This window comes from Copidosoma floridanum, unplaced genomic scaffold (assembly GCF_036245765.1).
Source record: "Copidosoma floridanum isolate Cflo_tuat_1 unplaced genomic scaffold, Cflo_Japanese_pri ptg000019l, whole genome shotgun sequence".
In the NCBI taxonomy this organism is placed as follows: Eukaryota; Metazoa; Arthropoda; class Insecta; order Hymenoptera; family Encyrtidae; genus Copidosoma; species Copidosoma floridanum.
The window spans coordinates 9232093-9249900 of NW_028321896.1; the positions used below are offsets into that span (position 1 = coordinate 9232093).

The 17808-nt window shown below is 41.1% G+C and overlaps 1 protein-coding gene across 2 annotated transcripts; it reads right to left on the reverse strand.

Annotated features, from left to right (window-relative positions):
- Window positions 1-1973: 1973 nt before the first annotated feature.
- Window positions 1974-16847, reverse strand: LOC106644092 (putative chitinase 2). 2 transcript variants are annotated; one of them, XM_014359458.2, is made up of 7 exons: window positions 16606-16847; window positions 4335-4574; window positions 3930-4053; window positions 3463-3559; window positions 3153-3365; window positions 2766-3077; window positions 1974-2514 (listed from the first exon to the last, which is right to left on the reverse strand). In XM_014359458.2, exons 1-7 carry the CDS (start codon window positions 16664-16666, stop codon window positions 2239-2241), a joined length of 1323 nt encoding a protein of 440 aa, XP_014214944.1. In that variant the 5' UTR covers window positions 16667-16847; the 3' UTR covers window positions 1974-2238. The 2 variants fall into 2 exon arrangements, with proteins under 2 accessions (XP_014214944.1, XP_014214943.1); XM_014359457.2 differs by having other exon boundaries at window positions 3930-4083.
- Window positions 16848-17808: the final 961 nt, after the last annotated feature.

The following is a 17808-nucleotide window of genomic DNA, read 5'->3' on the forward strand; positions in this document are numbered from 1 at the left end:
TGACGGAAACAAAAGTAAGAATCAATTCCATTGCCCCTTAAATATCTTCGCGCAGGTTTCACCAGAGTGAATCTTTACATGTCGAATAAATACAGCAAACGGTTCTCACCTTTTCTCAATTTGCTGTGTATATCTATTTTGTATTTCGGATGGTTTCATATACGTATACTATACTTGGTGACGCTCCTCAAGTTGTCGCTGAAGCCCTGAAGAAAGAGAACATGCGATAAAGTAAATAACGATGCATTACAAATGGGTAAACGGTAACCATTGTAGGCTCATATATACTTAAAGATGCAATCGATCTCTACGTGAGCACGATCGCAGAATAGTTATGTCAAAAGGAATAGTAGTTTTCGTACGCGTTTTTAAAAATTAATTTTCATACAAATGAATAATAAACAGTGAATTTTATTCCGATTATTTTATTCATTACACATATGGATTCGTGATAATTACTTTAGACACGTTTTTTAATACATATTTTTATGCACGTAATAATACAATTATGATTACAGAAAATTAATTATCAATGCTATGATGCAAAACTTTTGAGTCTTACAATTTTTAAAATATATCAACTAAATCTGCAAGTAATATTCAATTATTGATACACTTTTTAATTTATGTTACATCCATCGCCAAACTTATTTACTCAGAGAGTATCATGTGTAATATATACGTGTGTACTTAAATTTGAACTATCTTATATTAGTCTTTTATCGTTTAATACACTTATATATGTAACATTTATAAAATATTTTTATTTGATTGAATCAAAGTAGCGACACGTAAAAAAGTTGTTGAGTAAATTGTTTCCATAACTTAACGAGTAAATACACAGTTTTTTGAATCTTGATAAAAATATCAATATGTGTTCAAATGCATCAAATGATGTTAGTGTAATTTTCAAAGTAATAATCAAATTTTAAAAATTATGGGTTTTTCAATTTTCCTTTTTCAAGAAAAATACTTCATACAAACGTAATCATGAAATATGTAGGATTTTTATCGATAATTTTATTTATTTAATTTTTTGAAAGAGCAGTAAATAGAGTAGGTATGTAAAAATAACGTTACTTACCATATTCATGTATTTATTTATAATGAAATTTTGGTGTATAGTTTGGTGGTGCTTTTCGTCGGACGTAAACGTGACGTTTATAATTATATATTATTCTCTAGCTCCAATGGACAAAATAGACACGTCTCATATCGAGTAACTGTGCACATTTCACGTCGAATAGCAACAACTAGATGCAAAAAAATTGTTGCAATCGCTGAACATTAATTTTTATAACATTAGTCTATGACACATGCTTTTTGTTAATGTACGCGGTTCAGCGTTAGGAGTGTATATATATATATCAATGGTCTCGGCAAATATTTTCAACTATACATTTGTTGATTAAAAAAGCTATTGCTCTTACGTTTTATTATTAAAATTGTTACAGAACATACGACACGTATACAATACAATTGTTTTCTAAGTCTACCAAACTAATGTTAAATTTTTGCTTCAACATTTCTCATCAGCAAGTTTTTACAAACCAAATGAATTTTCATCAAAACGCTCATCTTACAGACTCACGCTCCAATTAGGTGCTTTCATGTCACATGTACAATTACATTAAATACATTATTCTTTTTATTTCCTCTTATTTTTTTTGTACTGTATTTGTGGTATACAATTTTTATTTTGTTTGATTCAAGTTTATTCGTACAAAACAATCAGTAAAAAAACAAGGGAATAACAGCGTGGAACGAGGAAAGAAAAAAAAATACGCCACGAAATCGAGTTAGCTCGACTAAATTTCTCGGTGTAGTAACGACATAGAAAGTAAAAGACCGATCGTACGGTAGTAGTTGCGTACATCATTTAGTAGTGACAAGTACAACATAACTACACATTGTTCGCAAATCGACACTTACACGACGAGAGAATGAAAGTACAAGTAATAGATGTGAAAAAAAAAAATTTCTCCCACGATTGATTTGCACCGAACTCAGTGACAACGTGCACCCGCTCAGCAATCAATGGTCGTAACCATGTTTATTTTCTCTGATCCGAGGAGCAATATGATTAATCATCTCAATATGGGTATATGTATGTATAGGTTTGTGTGGACGTGCGGACTGAGGGCCTATATATACCGATGAATCCTCTCCCCTATTAAAAAAAAAAGAAGAAAACACACAATCGCACAACCCGATGATCTATAATTGGTGGGTTTTCCCTTAGTTGTGGGTCATGAAGCGAAGGGCAAAGATCGCGTTGACCAGCACAAAGAGGATCGACGCCGAAGTGAGCCCAGCAGAGTTCGGGCCGCGTTCCACGGTCTCGTACATCGACTGGAGCAGCGGGTAGTTTCGGTTGTTCCCGTCGCGCCGGTTGTAATTGTAGTTGTCGCTGACCCCTCGTCTCCCGTCGTTGCTGCAGTCCCCTATGTAATCGTCCATGTCCAAGCTGAAGGCCATCACGCCACCCAGCCTCTGGCGCAGGGCCAAGCTCGTCTGCAAAGTTACGCTCGCGTGAGTGCTTGTACACAACGGCCAGGATATCGCATAACAAAACGTCTATTTCACTTCCCAAATCATTTTATCCGATTATATCGATGCATTACAAAATGGCCCAACATTTTGAAGGAGTATTTTTTAGAGTCCAACGCAAACAGTGTGCGCGTAAGCATGTATTTCAGTGAAATTCAGAGGGGGGAAAGGAAAAATTAAAAACCCCATCGATCCTTTTAATAATATGTATATACCTTTTCCTTGACAGATTGCGCGTCCTCGTAGACGATGGCCGCCATGTCCTTGACGATGAATGGCACCTTGGCGTCCTCGTCCCAGCCTCGTCTCCAGCCGTGCTCGTTGCTCATCTTTTGGCAAACGTCGCGATACGACAGTACCACGTTCTCGGACGGTGCGTGCAGGTTCACGTAGTCCTTGTTTATCGGGCTCTCCTCGCCCCGCAGTTCCTCCTTCAGCTGGTACTTTTTCCCGTAAAACGGCACGACGAGCACCAACTTGTACGAATGGTGCTGGAACAACTGCTTCGCGTCGCTTATCGTCTTCTCCTGCACGGGATTAATACACGTTATACATGTAAGTATAAATAAACCATATTCCAATCTAATGTGTAAGAGCCATACCACGCCGAGACGCTCACGGCCGCGGATGGGAGCGTTGGCCCCGATGCGGTTGGACCAGTGCCCGTAGTACTCGAAAGCCATGACGAACCAGTAGTCGACCGAGTCCATCATCACGTTGTCCACGTAGTCGTAGCCCTCGATCACGTTCTGCCTGAGCGGCGACAGGCTAGCCGTAAGGACCTTGGCGTCATCCCTGAACGCTATTTTCAGCTCCTGGTGACGTTCAATATGCGTTTTGTCGTGCACTTTCATCCCGAGATCTCAAATTTTTTTGGGAAATCGGAAGACATATACAAAGGGTGATAATTACTTTCATCAGGAGGCCAAAGTTTTGCTTGTCCTCCGGTTTGCCGCCCCTTCTGGTCGGGTACTGCCAATCGATGTTCATACCGTCGAACTTGTGCCGCCTGTGTATACATCATTGTCATGGTGGTGCAAGAGGTCCATTATCATTAATTTTTACATGTTTACACGTGCATGTACAAAGACATAAAGAGCATATTATACATAACTATCAAAACGCTAAATAAGTAGCACGTCATCGCATGATCGTTCGTTCAATGCGTCACAACAATCAGTAAATAACAAACAACGTCAATTCCATCAAACACGTGTGTGTACGTATTCTATACATATAATACATTCCTCGAACGTCACGGGCATGCTACGTGTATGATTGTGAAAAATTATCCAAAAGTGTATATATGTATGTATATGTATATGTGTATAGACATTCGCATGGCACATTCCAATATTGATTCGTTGTATATGAGTTACCTGAGGAATTCTTTGGCATTTTTGGCGAAATGCTCGCGGTGGGATCTCGCCATGTTGGAGAAATCGATGGGCGAGCCGCTCACCGATATCAATATCTGTAGATTACTCTTGCGGCGCGCAAGCTCTGTAATTTCGTCGAAAGATATTTTATTGCCTGCAAATCAACACACCCAAGCTAAGGAAAACGCATGATGATATACGCGTGTTTTTTTTTTTTTTTTTTTTTGCACGCATTAACTATTATTATTATGATTTTCGTTCAACGTGGATGCAATAAATGAAGAAAATGGCATTGGCCGTGCACGGGCATGCACAATGAAAATAAGAGAAAAATTGATGAACATCGACGTCAACACAATCTATAATGTATAAGTGCATGGGTGTTGGGTTATTGGGTATACCCACCACTTCTGCCTTGCTCCATGTCCTGGTTGATGGCTCGGATGGTCCATTGGTTCGGCTCGAGGACAGCTGCCCCGTAAACCAAGTGCGTGCAAAGGTCGACCTTGACGTGCTCGATGCTGAAGTAGTTGTTCTGGTAGGGATTCCGGCGAGCCTGGTTCTCCAGCCTACTACCGTTGATGTAGCAAAACACGGCCGTCTGGTTCTCGTTGGCCATCATTCGGTGGTTGCTGTTGTAATCGTCTGCAATCAACATTTCGTACAATAATCGCAACCCTGGGTTGGGGGTTGGGGGGGAAGAAAAGAAAAAAAAAAAAAAAAAAAATTGACGAGCGTAGGTATTTTTCAGAGCGCGCGCATGTCTCTAATTTGTTTTAATCAGATAGGAAGAGCGCCGGGACGAGAAAGGGGCACGAATTCTTCGCTGCCGTTGGATTTAATTACCATACTCGCGTTATCGTTGTTTTTTTTTTTTTTAAATATTATTATTATTGTCGAGTGCCTAGAGTAATCAAGAACGGCAATTGTCTTAAATCGAGTTTATGTACGGTCGGTGGGAGGATGTACGTTTATAAGTAAGTCATGGTCGGGGAATTCGTGCATCGGGTCTTTTTTTTAAATGTGGGCCGTTGGTTGCTGGTTTTTTCGTTTTAATTTTTCTAAACTCTGCGTTACACGCGTCGCGAGACAAATTGTGTGGAATCGGATGGTTGGGACGAGAGTGCGAACGTGATTAATTACGCGGGATTCCGTGAATTAGTTGGAAGGAGCGAGGCGCGCGCGTTGGATGACGGATAACCGAGGTGTTACTCTTCCGGCAGAGCTGAGATGTACTTTTTCGCGTGTATATGTTCCAAAGACAGGGACAAAGAGAGGAAAACAGAGCCTTAACAATGGCCCAAGCGGTAAACAGGATGAATTACGTTTTTAACAGCTTAATTGACGAAAGTTTGCATATTTTACGTTTTAAACAATGCAAATCACGAAATTGCCCTTGGTTGGGTTTTTTTTTTTTTTTTTTTTTTTTTAAATTTTGTCGTTGAGTTCATGACCCTTGAGATTTTTCAAGTAAAAGCACAAATCAAGCCAAATAATTAGGGTGTTTTTTAATTTTACCAATAAATAACTGAACAGTATGGAGTATAGAATTTTTTGTTCTTAAACATTTTTGTTCTCAGCTTGATTATGCAGGTGTTTCGAAGTAATGAGAAAAAATTATTAGAAATCCAACGTTGCAATCGCGGCTCGGACGAAAAAAAAAAAAAAGAAAAAAAAAACTCGCGCGCAAAGATAAATACCCAAAATACACGCACTAAAGTGTGCACGAGTATAATCGCAAGGCCATAAAAAATCATACAATGGAAAATCCTCGGGCTGTATTGGTTCTATCCCCCTCATCTCGCAAATGTACAAGTGCCGTGAATCACGCGAGGCGGTAATGAACCTCGCGCGCTTCGGACGGGGCACGAATAATCCAGAACAAAAAGTCATGCATACATACGGTATAATTATATACAAGTATATATTTATTATACACCCCTCCCTTTTATTCTTTCTAGCTTCGTAATTGACGGTTTCTCGACTCGGGTCAGTTGCCGCGATCTTACGCAACCCCCTCGATTATAACATATATATACACACCTCAAAATCCAGCTCGCGTTACCCCCATATTATACGTGGGGTAGGAATATCTATACAAAACACCCGCGTATAGGAGCGGGCGTGTGTGTACACCCTCCGTTTGTGCGATCGATCTTACGGTTTGCTTCCTTTTTCTTTGCTCGCCTTGAATTTCGCTTTGCGTTCAGGCCCCTACTTTTCATACTTTCAATCGCCATGAGTTATTTTCTACTGTAGACATATTTGTGAACGTCAAACAATCAAGTCACGGGGCACCAAGTTGATTCTTGCTTCGAGAGAGACGTCGTGTTTCAATTTAGCGAATTGCCCATCACGTAGAGAGGATGGACTGGAAAAACGGGGTAATGCAATAATTGCTTCCTTAATTATGCGCTACGTCGAGCAGTTCTTATGAGGATATTGTTTTTATTCAACGTCATTGATATTTCTTTCGTTATCTTTTTTTCCTTTTCACTCCACAAATGTATCCAAGAAGGATGGGAGCGAGCAAAGAAGCCCCGTTTGTCCACAGACGTGGGACCTTTATTTCACTTTGGCTCCCTACAGGCGATACGTAAATGTGTACTATTTCAACAATATATTCAACGCACAATGTTATTTATATTAATTTTGCAAGAAACATCACTTTAACAGTACGAGGAAGCTCCCACAGTTAATAATGTATACGATAAAGAAAAATAATTCTCAAAGTAAACTTTCTTTTTTTTTTTTTTCGTAGCTCACCCCTTATAACATCGTATACCAATATAATACAGGTAGGTAATACTCGTTAAAATATGACTATACCGAGCAGATGGTAATCGGTTCACGTGTACGTACATATATTTGTACCATGTATAGTACGTTTGACAATGAAAGACCATATACGCGTGTGCATGCCGAACAGAGTGTGTCGATGTAACAGTCGATGAAGAAAATAAAGAAGCGCGTGGTACGCCCATGCACGGATGGATAATGTACGACGTATCGATGCTCAGTGGTGGCGGGACATATTAAACCGAGAAGAACACCGCCACCAGAGAAATCATCGAAAATCATCGGGGATGTATATTTTCTTCTTTTCGATAATCCATATACTTGGAGGACCCGAGGGATATACCACAAACTTGCTGTCGTTATACCGATGGGTATACTATCGATTTGGTCAAGAGAGAAAACATGTTGGCGTTGTGGGGGGGAAAAAAAAAAAAGAAACAAAGTAAAAACGATGACCCAATAGTCAATCACCCGCAACCATTAACCTCGAAGCTGACACAGAAACAAACGTATCTCTGTAATGTTGCTCACGTTAACGCAAATACAGATGAATCCCCGATGATCAAGGGATCATCCACGAAAAACGTACAGGGTATCGCCCTGGGAAGCCCCGTATCGCTTCCTGAAAGAAGATATTATACGTAGCGGGAAGACAAAGGACACGAGCCGAATGTGGTGCGTAAAAGTACGTACTACTAAGATATACCGGGAACAAAGAAAAAACCTACATGTATTATATTGTGTGCCAAATAACGCCGTTGGGCGCAAATCTCGCGTAATATATATGTCTCTCGCGTGCGCGTTTACGGTGACAGAGAGTTTTGCCGCGACGAGGGATTCGAGTGGGCGTTACGTCACTTTCAGCCTCGTCGCCCCCCTCTTTGGCTTTTTTTTTTTTTTTTTTTTTTCCACACGAGGTGCCTCATCCCGGCATCATTCAGGATCTCTCGCGAAAGCAATGCATATTTTAACGTCTTTTCGCTAACTTTGCTTGATGTACGTACCTATACGCCTCTCTAATAAACTCTACAGAGCCCCATATACCTACGCATGTCAGAGCTAAAAAAAAAACCCCCCCTCGTGAGATAATTATTTGAAGCATCAATCGGATCCCCATCCCGATATCCATAGAAATCGGCTGAAAAACTTACTCATCCGCTCCAAGTGGTGGGCATTTTTTCTCTCTCTTCCACTCAAAATAAACAGGGACAAATACAGTATCATCATCATCATCAACCCCCGCACGATGTATGTACGCAACGCAACAACGGAATCTCTAATTCAATAGGACACAGAGAGAGAGAGAGAGAAATCGGTACATGTGAGTCAGTTTGGCGAAAAGGAAAAGGGGGATGCGCGCGAGCGTAACGCGAGGGGGTAGAGATTTGGGAAGAAAGAGGCGGGTAACGTTAACTTCCGCGAGTGACGATATACCCTATTCTCGTAATACAGTGCGGGTGTGTTACGCATATACGTGTATATATGACAAAAGCGCGGGAGATGAACGATGATGATGATGATTACGTCACGATCACCGTGTGTGTATATTTATACTTTGGTTCTCTTGCATTTACAGGCAATGGGGAAGAAGAAGAAGAAGAAGAAGCTGCGGGGGCTCTGTGACTTTTGGCGCGCGCGCGATGCGTCACACATTGGGTATGAAATTTATCGGCGGGCAGATGCGTATACGTATGACGTCAGGGGGTCGAGTGTTTTGTACATACAATTGGGGCTGTGCGAAAGGGATGTTTTTTTTTTTTTTTTCATGCGAATCGCTCTTGCGCGTGTGCTTGAATTTCCATCGGTTCGATCAAAGCGCTGGGATTGCTTCGGACCTTGGGATCGATTGGCAGAGGTGGCATTTTATTTTGGTCTGAGACCGTTATCTCGTTGACTTTGCTGTGGAAGCGAACCAAGTTTTCGTCACCTCTGGAAACTGGGACCGTACCCTATACTTATTCTTTTTCTTTAATTTTCTTGTCTTTTTAAGAGACCACGCGCCGATCAAGCCGGCCGGCACTAATGTTTCTCCGGGTTTTCACTGTCGTTAAGGCAACAATAACCTTATTAAGGCTAATCATCCATCTAGTTTTCTCTCTTAGGTCGTCAAGATGCTCTTGAAAAATCATTCGAATCGTATATCTGCCGACGCGGTGCGTGGCTGTGTGGATGACTCGACATTTTATGTGCCACTGTATACGTATATATACGTATACTTCATAGAGTTCGGGCGAAGACGTGAAGTAATATTGTACCTACTTGGGTTATTGTCGAAATTAGGAAACGAGGCTACACGACTACGGTCGAACGATCGTATTACACGCGCGCCCTCCATCTGGCGCACGGTTTTTTAGATCATCATGTGTTTCACTCAAGTAGGTTTTTGTTGATTTTTGTTTAAAATTATCCCTTTGGCGTATAAGCTAAGTATACATATACCATCATAACACTCGGACAATCATGGGCTTTTTTCGCTCTCACACACATATGTATACATTTATACGTTTTGAGGGCAATGTGTATTCGTTGATCTTTTGGCATGGCACATTACATTAAGTGGTGAATCGCCGAGGAGAATCTTTAATTGAGCTAGATTAAACAATTTCTCGAGTGTACGAAAGCTTCGCTAATACGCTTCCTTCACCGGCTCTCTCTCTCTCTCTCTCTGATTGGACTCTGAATTTGGCATCGTAAATTGAAATAATTTTGTCAGACATGATAAATATCCTCCTTTGATAACCATCAAGTTTTATTACATTTTCCAATGGCACTTTAACGGAAATCCTTTTTTTTTTTTTTTTTCATAAGACCAGACTATAAAATGGATAAAGGACATTTGGCTATGAAAAAAAAAACAAAAAAAAATCAATCCCCGCAGACGATTTACTTTGAAAATCCCACGGCAATCCGTACAAAGTCCGCTGTCGCTGAGCCAATTAGCCAACAGCACTAATGCTGTGTGAATCTTTTGTTCCATATCCTATACATGGCGGGAAGGGAGCGAAAAAGAGTTGAAACATAACGTCTATTTTGTTATCAATGAAATTTTTTTTTTTCTCGACGTACCCATCTCGGATCAAAGGACAAACGACATCCCTTAGATATACCATTGACTTTATTCAAAGGTATGTGGCTTTAAAAACGAATGTACCCATCGATTCACTCAAACGGCATCAGAGAATGGAAAAACTGGATGATAGGTACCTATTTGGTAAAGCTCAAAGAGATACGTACCCAACACACAATACGCGCATACGTATACATCCACGCGTCGTGGTGTCCCATGGCGCGAGTGGATTTATTAAACTGATTGGATGACTAGATTACAGATAGAGGAGGAAGAAGCTGGAAGCAGCCGATATACGTCATATATAGTGCAGTGACTGCACACCCATATACCGGAGGGAGAATAAGAAAGCTAAAACGACAGAAAACCCCAAGATGGAGAGAGGATATGGGGCGCCAGAGCGACGCGTACACATAGCCAATGGGCGATGAGTCAGTGCGCGCTACGTAACCGCCCTCTCTCTCGACTACTTATATACAGCTCGAATCGGTGAAATTATTTCCACACTCCACCCCCACTCTGTGCATAACGGACGGGGGGTTGCTTTTCCCACCCACTGGGAGCTATACACCTACACTCACCCTCCCCCCCCTCTCTCTATGTATATATATATTTTCCAAGTGCGAGAGGGTAGTTGTACGTACAGGGGCGAGTACAGTACTCGTTGTGTACGCACTTTTTTTTTTTCACCATTCGAGTGTACACGGGAAGGGGGTGCACTATACTGTTCTTTTGACACAAAATGCATTCGACGATGCGTGTGTACCGATCGAGCGCTCGATGGAACATAAGTAATATTCATGGGAATATTACAAACAATGACCCCCGCGATCGTTCGATGGATCGCTCGTGTGTCTCTTGATTCTTCGGGGGAGGGGGGCTTTTTGTTGGCCATCGTCGCTTAATCGTGAAAATTAGAATTGATGACGAAGTTGGCCCGGGCGATACGACTCTATTTTTCACGGGGGATTTTTTGCGCGACTGTGCGGGACCTATGCCCTGCTGATATCGAAGTTGAGCCAAACAAATTGATGTATACATTTACTCATTATCACCATAGCACTGTGTATTTTTGCACAAGCTCACAACGCGTTGAGGTTGCCCTAAAAAAAAGGGTACATCGTGTCCTCGCGTTTGGGAAAAGAGGAATATCGAGTGTTTACCCTCGAGACGTCAGTTTTTCTTGTACATCTCTGTAGAAAAGTTTATTCGAGAGCACGTTTATGTATTAATACAAGCGCACAGTTAGCCGTAGTTATACGTTGATGGGGACGACATTAATTATTGCAGCCGAAAGAAAGAAAAAAAGAAAATCTTTCTACGTGCATTCGTATGCGGACACAATCGCTGGGACTCGGGTACTAACCGTGTACGCCTAGATATACATATATGCATTAGCATACCTCTGTCCCATTGTTGGCTTGAAATTAAAGTACAATCGAGATTACATGCGCCATACAAAACGACCGATCGTCATATGATGTTTTCTCCCTCCCTGCGTATATATACATACATGCCTATATGCCTTAAAACCGTTAACCATTTAACCCGCGTGCTTGCATAATGAACAACGCCGCAGTGGCCGGTCGTTTGCACGCGACTACTGTATACTATACGGATGCAGGTACGGGTATATTGGTTTACAAATTTGCCATTCCGCTGTATACACTTACGGGTAACCTTACATAAGTACATATATTTAATGCGTTCCACGAGTTAAAACCCCTACATTTCCCAAAATTACCCCTTCACGCATCAGATGCTGTAAAATTACAACGGTCATCTGTATACACCCAGCCGTAACGGTATGCATCACCTACGTAATTATTATTATATTATATAGTAGGTAGTCCGAGCTGACGCGATGAATTTCAAGAATTTTCTAATAAAACCCCGCGTTAGTTTGGGTAAATGGCCTTGAAAAATGCCCATCCCTTTCTTACCGTCGCCTCCGATATATGCTCTCGAGTGAGACAGACGGGCTGCAAATTTTCCACCATAACAGTACACTAAGGACGATTACACGTTTTGTAAAACCCAAGAATTCAAAGAGTTTTTCCCTCTCGCGCTTGGGAAAACTCTATTTTTGTCATATAATTTTTTTTATATAATATATATATAATACATACCCAATTGGTCGCTACACATACAGCGATTATGGTTCACGCGCGTTACGTAACCCATTGTAGGTATATACGAGGTGCTGTGCGTGTGTACCTTGACACCGTAACGCGAAATAATGTATAGTTATATATTGCGAATACCTTTGTGATCACTGATATTGAAAACAAATGTGTGTATAATACCATCATCGCTGGTTACGGGTTTTATTACGTACGCAACAATACATATGCCCTCAAGTATATAAATACATGCACGTTGTATATGTATGGCGTGAATCGTCTATGTACGTTAATGTTTATACCTGCCTAAAAAGATCGAGCCCATCAGCATTAAAAAAAAAAGAAAAAAAAAAAGAAAAAAAAAAAAAGAAAAAAAAAAAAAGAAAAAACCCGTACGTGACCGTAAAATTAAATTAACAGAGCTCACACACGTGTGTGTTAGCGTGTAGGCACACCCGCGGCGTAAACAGGTTGCACAAAAGTTAAAACGTCCGGTGGATCAGGTGTGGCGTACATATACATGTATACATAGAAAGGGGAGTATATGGGAGGTTCTCCCGTGTGCGAAATTTGAACGCGCCTTCTCACGCAAAACCTTAAAACGCGAGCCGAGCCCCCCCCCCCCCCGCCCTTTCTTTCGTCTCCCCCTTGCGTCGTTCTCGCCATCGTCGAGCGAAAAACCCTTACATGTGCTCTTTTCTTCGCCCGTAAGCTGATTTCGAGAGTCGAAAACGCGCATTTGTGGAGTGAAAGCCGTGGAACTCGAGCATTTGACAATTGTTGTATATACGTATGGTGCAATCAAACGAAATTTAAACAACACTCTACTGCAACTTTTATTTCGGGAAGCATGTGTATTATTTTTAAGGCTTCCTATTTTGTTCAGGATTTCGTTTAGGTTGGTGGTAATAAGCATATAGTTTGCAAAGAAAAATCTTTCCAAAAAGACAAATTTGTTCACCAATTTCAAGCCAAAGGACAATTAGGTACAATTTTTTTTAGAACCAAGAATTTATATTCACTATAGAATAGTGCCAAGTAGGTGAATGTCCTCTTGAAACGAGATTGATATATAAGTTTTCGTCGGATAAGCGCCATCGCCAACGGGGCTGTTTTGCTGCCCTGGGGACTATGTAAGGTAGTCCCGGATGAATGGCACTTGCGTGGAGATAAACCTTATTTTTTCTACCAAGGGCACACCCAACCCTCAAAAACGCCCGAGGTAGGAACAAAATAAAAACTACTTTCTCGTTCAACACTTGAGGTAAAAAAATATCGTTCACATTTCGAGAGATTGTTTGCTTGGGACCGTATCCTTGGACACGATTATTTTCTTCATTCGAATAAATTTTCATTCCCTGTATGTAATGGCGGCCGATAAGCTTCGTTTTCTAATTTACGTTGAATTGCGGCTGGCCTTTTTTTTTATCTACTGTCGAATTGCGGTTACTGTTATTATTTACGTATTTATCTATATTACATCGACATACAATAATATTGTCAGTCAGTTTTGCGTTAACTGAGCCAGCAAGAAGACGCACATATTCACCAGTCATCTATTAATTCTTTCTTTTCATTTAATTGTTGTTTTTTGAAAAATGGAGTTCCGTATAAGTGGGAAAGGAAATTTTTTAAGCAATTATTCATCGCGCATGGTCATCAAAATAATGTTTACGTCCCATTAGCCTTTTTTTTTTACTTCCTGACAAAAGCACTTCTTCGTACGAACAAGTTTTTAATATATTGAATGACGAATGTAAGAAACTAAAGCTGTCGTTCAAATCAAATACCATATACGCAGATTTTGAGCCAGCAATTCACAGTGCTATTAATAACAGTCTGCCAAATACAAACATCTGGGCCTGTAGGTTTAATTTTATAAAGCTGGTGGCGAAGAATCCAAGAGCTTGGTCTCAGCAAATTGTATAAAAACCATTCAGAAGAAGGAAATTTTTTGAAGTGCTTTTTCGGGCTGCCTTTTTTAGACCCAGAATAAGTTGAAGACTGCTTCGTAGAAGATTTAATGAGCGTATTGCCGGACAATCCTACGGTTCATGAATTTTGTGACTATGTTCTATTGAACTATACATTGTAGCAGAAGCGCCGTATCCTCCAAAGATGTGGGCAAAATTTTCGACCAGCATTTAAGTATCGCACAAAAAACAACTGTGAAGCGTTTCACTCGAAAATTAATCAAGAGCTTCCATCAGCACACCCGAACTTATTTACGTTTGTATCGTTACTCCAGAATGTTCAATCAGAAGTGTACGTAAAAATGCGAAGTAGTAGGGAAAAATCAAAGACGACGCGAGAAAAAGAAAATTTCTTAAGACTTGAAATGTTACGATATCAACAAGGAGTAAGCACTCGATTTAATTTTATAAAAACTGTATCAAAAAAATCATTGATCGTATATATGCCGAAAAGACCGAGATGACCATGATTCACTTATTTGTTCATATTTTTTAAACACGCCAGTTTTATAACTGCCAGTCCGAAGCCTGGGTAAAGTATGACGGAAAAATGTCGTTATATATCAATTACTCAGCCGCAATTCGACATTCATTAGAAAACGAAGCTTATCGCTCAACCGCAACTCCACAACTTTTCTCTTTTCAGTCGCAATTCGACATTTGCGGTAATGGCCGTCACTCGTGCCTGTGTGATCATCAAAGTACACAATGATTATACTCGACAAATGTATCGGGACAGTATCCAAGGATACGAGCGTCCATCGACAAAAGGCAAATCGTTTCCTCTTTCGCCCCAGAGAGTGTGTGTCCTATACCCGCCCCTTTTCGTATATACGTCACGAATGAGCCCTACAATCGTGTAATTACGCGCAGATGGGATAATCGTTTCGTCCGATCGAAAAAATGTATGGTCCCAAATTAAAATACGTGTAAAACGGAAGCTTGGCCTGTGTTATTAAAATCGGGTCTTACATTGCAAGCACGCGGCTGATTCAAACGGAAGTCGACGGCTAACAACGTCGCCCACGGTATATATATATGTATTTACGGACCTCTCCGTGTGTATACGCGCGTAAACAAGGTATTAAGAAAATTTGAGAAAGACAAAAAGAAGAGGAGAAAAACGAGCGGATGGTAATGACGATGACCGAGACGAGGAGATATCTATCTATATATATACGTATAAAAACGCATGAAGCGTCGTCATCCGCCTAAATTGCCGTGAATTGGACGCGTGTGCGCCCGAGACTTGTGTGTGTGTATATATTAGTATGATTCTCTCTCCCTCGTTCTTGGGGTGGAGAAAGTAGAGACTCGCGCCGCGACGCTAGATATATAGAGGCGCCGACCGGGCGAACGAAGCCCTTCCCCTTTTTACGGGCATACATCGCCCTCTTGCCCCCTTGTTTTTCCCTTCTGCCGTTCAAATTGTTATCAACCGACGTATTTCTCTTGTTTGTTTTTGTATCCAAAGTTTTTTGCCCACCACAACCGGGGATGAGTCTACCCAATGTAAGAAGGGTCGTTTTGTTGCTCAACTCGGGTTGTCCCGACTGTTTTTACCAAAAAACAAAAAAAAAAAACATAAATAACAATCATCCCCAACTTTTAAATCATCTGATGTATAATATGTGTGTAACGTTGTTATTGAGGCCAAGGACGAAAATTAACGTCCCATCGCTCCGTCAATGACAAAAGGGGTCGTCCGAAAATGGAAGAAACGCGTAAACAAGAAAAGCGTCCGTCACTCGTGTACACACGAGCAAGACGGGAAAAGGAGGCCAATGAGAAGGAGGGTGTATGGAGGAAAAAACGCGGGCGTTAACGAAATAAACAAAAAGGGACGGATCAATGGTTGCCGTGCGCGTTCGCAGAAAAGATACGTTAAATCCGTGTGTCCACCCACCCCGTGTATGTATACGAGTAACCCTCGGGTGTTGATTGAGCGAACCGATCGTTTTAGAACATTTTCTTCGCTCATCCGCCGTTGCGGCAGATGGACGCTGAATTTCACACGACTCGAGCATGAGATTACACGATCGTGAGTCATTTATCAGCGAGGCTTAGCTTAAGAGAGGCGCGCCGAGATGGCATGACGTTAGGGGGGAAGTGTACAATCACTCGGATGGATTGATTTTAACGAGGTATATATTTTACAGGACGATGATCGATTCCTTCGCCCTCCACTGGGGTGGGTGTGTATGTAATACACACCGATGGACGGGAGGGGATGTTGTTAAAAAAAAAAAAAAAAAAAAAAAAATGTACAGTTTGGCCGAAAATTATTTTTCTTTCACGCGGCTGTATAGGGTGAAGTCATCGCCTCGTGAAATATGAGATATTTTTAAAATGTTCGAGCTGCCGGAACACGCGGTGCGAAAACCTCTTTCTACGCCAACGACCGCTAGAATTTAGATTTTTTTTTGGCGTGTATACATGTTGCGAGTGAAAAAAAAAAAACAAAAAAAAAAAAAGATCTTGCGAGGTTTATTTTTATCGGGTACATGTATAGCTTCGGAGTCGGAAAATTTCTAGAGAGGGAAACGAGGGGGGGGACCGATACAGTTCGTACTTTGTACATTTGCCGATTAATATACGAACGGTAGAAATGAAAAAAAAACAAATAAATAATAGTAATAGTTTCAAAAGTAGCCCCTTTCCAAGCTATACCGATCTCTGCAAAAAATCAAAGTGAAAAAAAAAAAAAAACTCACCGGAATATCCGAAAACGACGACGATCGCGAAAGCGAGCAGAAGCGCAGCCTTGGACAGCATCTTGGAAAAAGCTCCCCAGCAGATTTACGCTCGACGATCGTTCCTCCTCCTTTTAGGGGCAGCCCAACCAAGGATGATCGGTAAGGCGAGGGAAAAAAAAATCGGTATCCAGCAAACACGTACGTATATCCAAGCGCGCTCCAAGCCCCAAAAATACGAGTATATATCGCAAGCTCGGTGGTTCGCGCGCTTCTGTAGCACTGCTCAACCGTTGCTCGGGGAACCAACGCGCCCGGCGCCGGCGAGTCGCGTACGTAGGAGGAAGAAGAGCCGCCGTCGCCGTACGGACATACGCACACGCACCCAACGCGTTTACGCGCTTCTCTCTCCCCCCCCCACCTTTATGTACGGCCCTTCTCCACCCTCTCGTTAATTATTACTATGTACCACCCCCTCTTCTCTACTTTTATACGTAAGTACACACATGTATATAAATTTGATCGGGCAAGGGCTTTTCTTGACGATTTTTATACCTTTCGTCGCGAGCTTTCGAGCTTTCGTGAATTACTGTTTGGGGGTCGATCACTCGCGCGTGCGGAGGCACACCTGCCTCGTGTTGGTTCATGCGTGTACTTAAATTATAATTATATGTATGTGTACCTACGTAACGGGTACGGTGACATTTCGTATCGATAAAGCGCCCTTGATTGATGAATATTATTGTCTCAAGTTTGATGCCGGTGAGAGTGCCTAACGTGTCGTACATTGTATAACTAACGGATAATATCAGTCTAATTAGGTTGCAATCGTATAGGATGAGCTTCGATTATCGAGGGTTTATTTTTATGTATATATGTGCTTAGGAACTCTTGTGTACAGAATAAACCCTTACAGCATACGAAGCGTGTTTGTGAGGCAGTTGTTGAAACGATGGTTTTTACTCGTTTGATGGCCAAACCAAAAAGCTAAAGAGATTTAAAAAATCCATACAAAAACGACAGATTTTACGGATATTGTGTACACGAAACCAAAGTTATTGATAAACTATCATCAAAACATCATAGGTACTTGGGTGTCTTGAGTACTTCACTTGACTGAATTTTAAAAGATAAAAAATTTAACTCACGTTTAATCGTTTATACACAACTGTGTCAAAGTTATACAAAGTAATTGCATAGTACCTGTTATCTTTTGCGTATCGA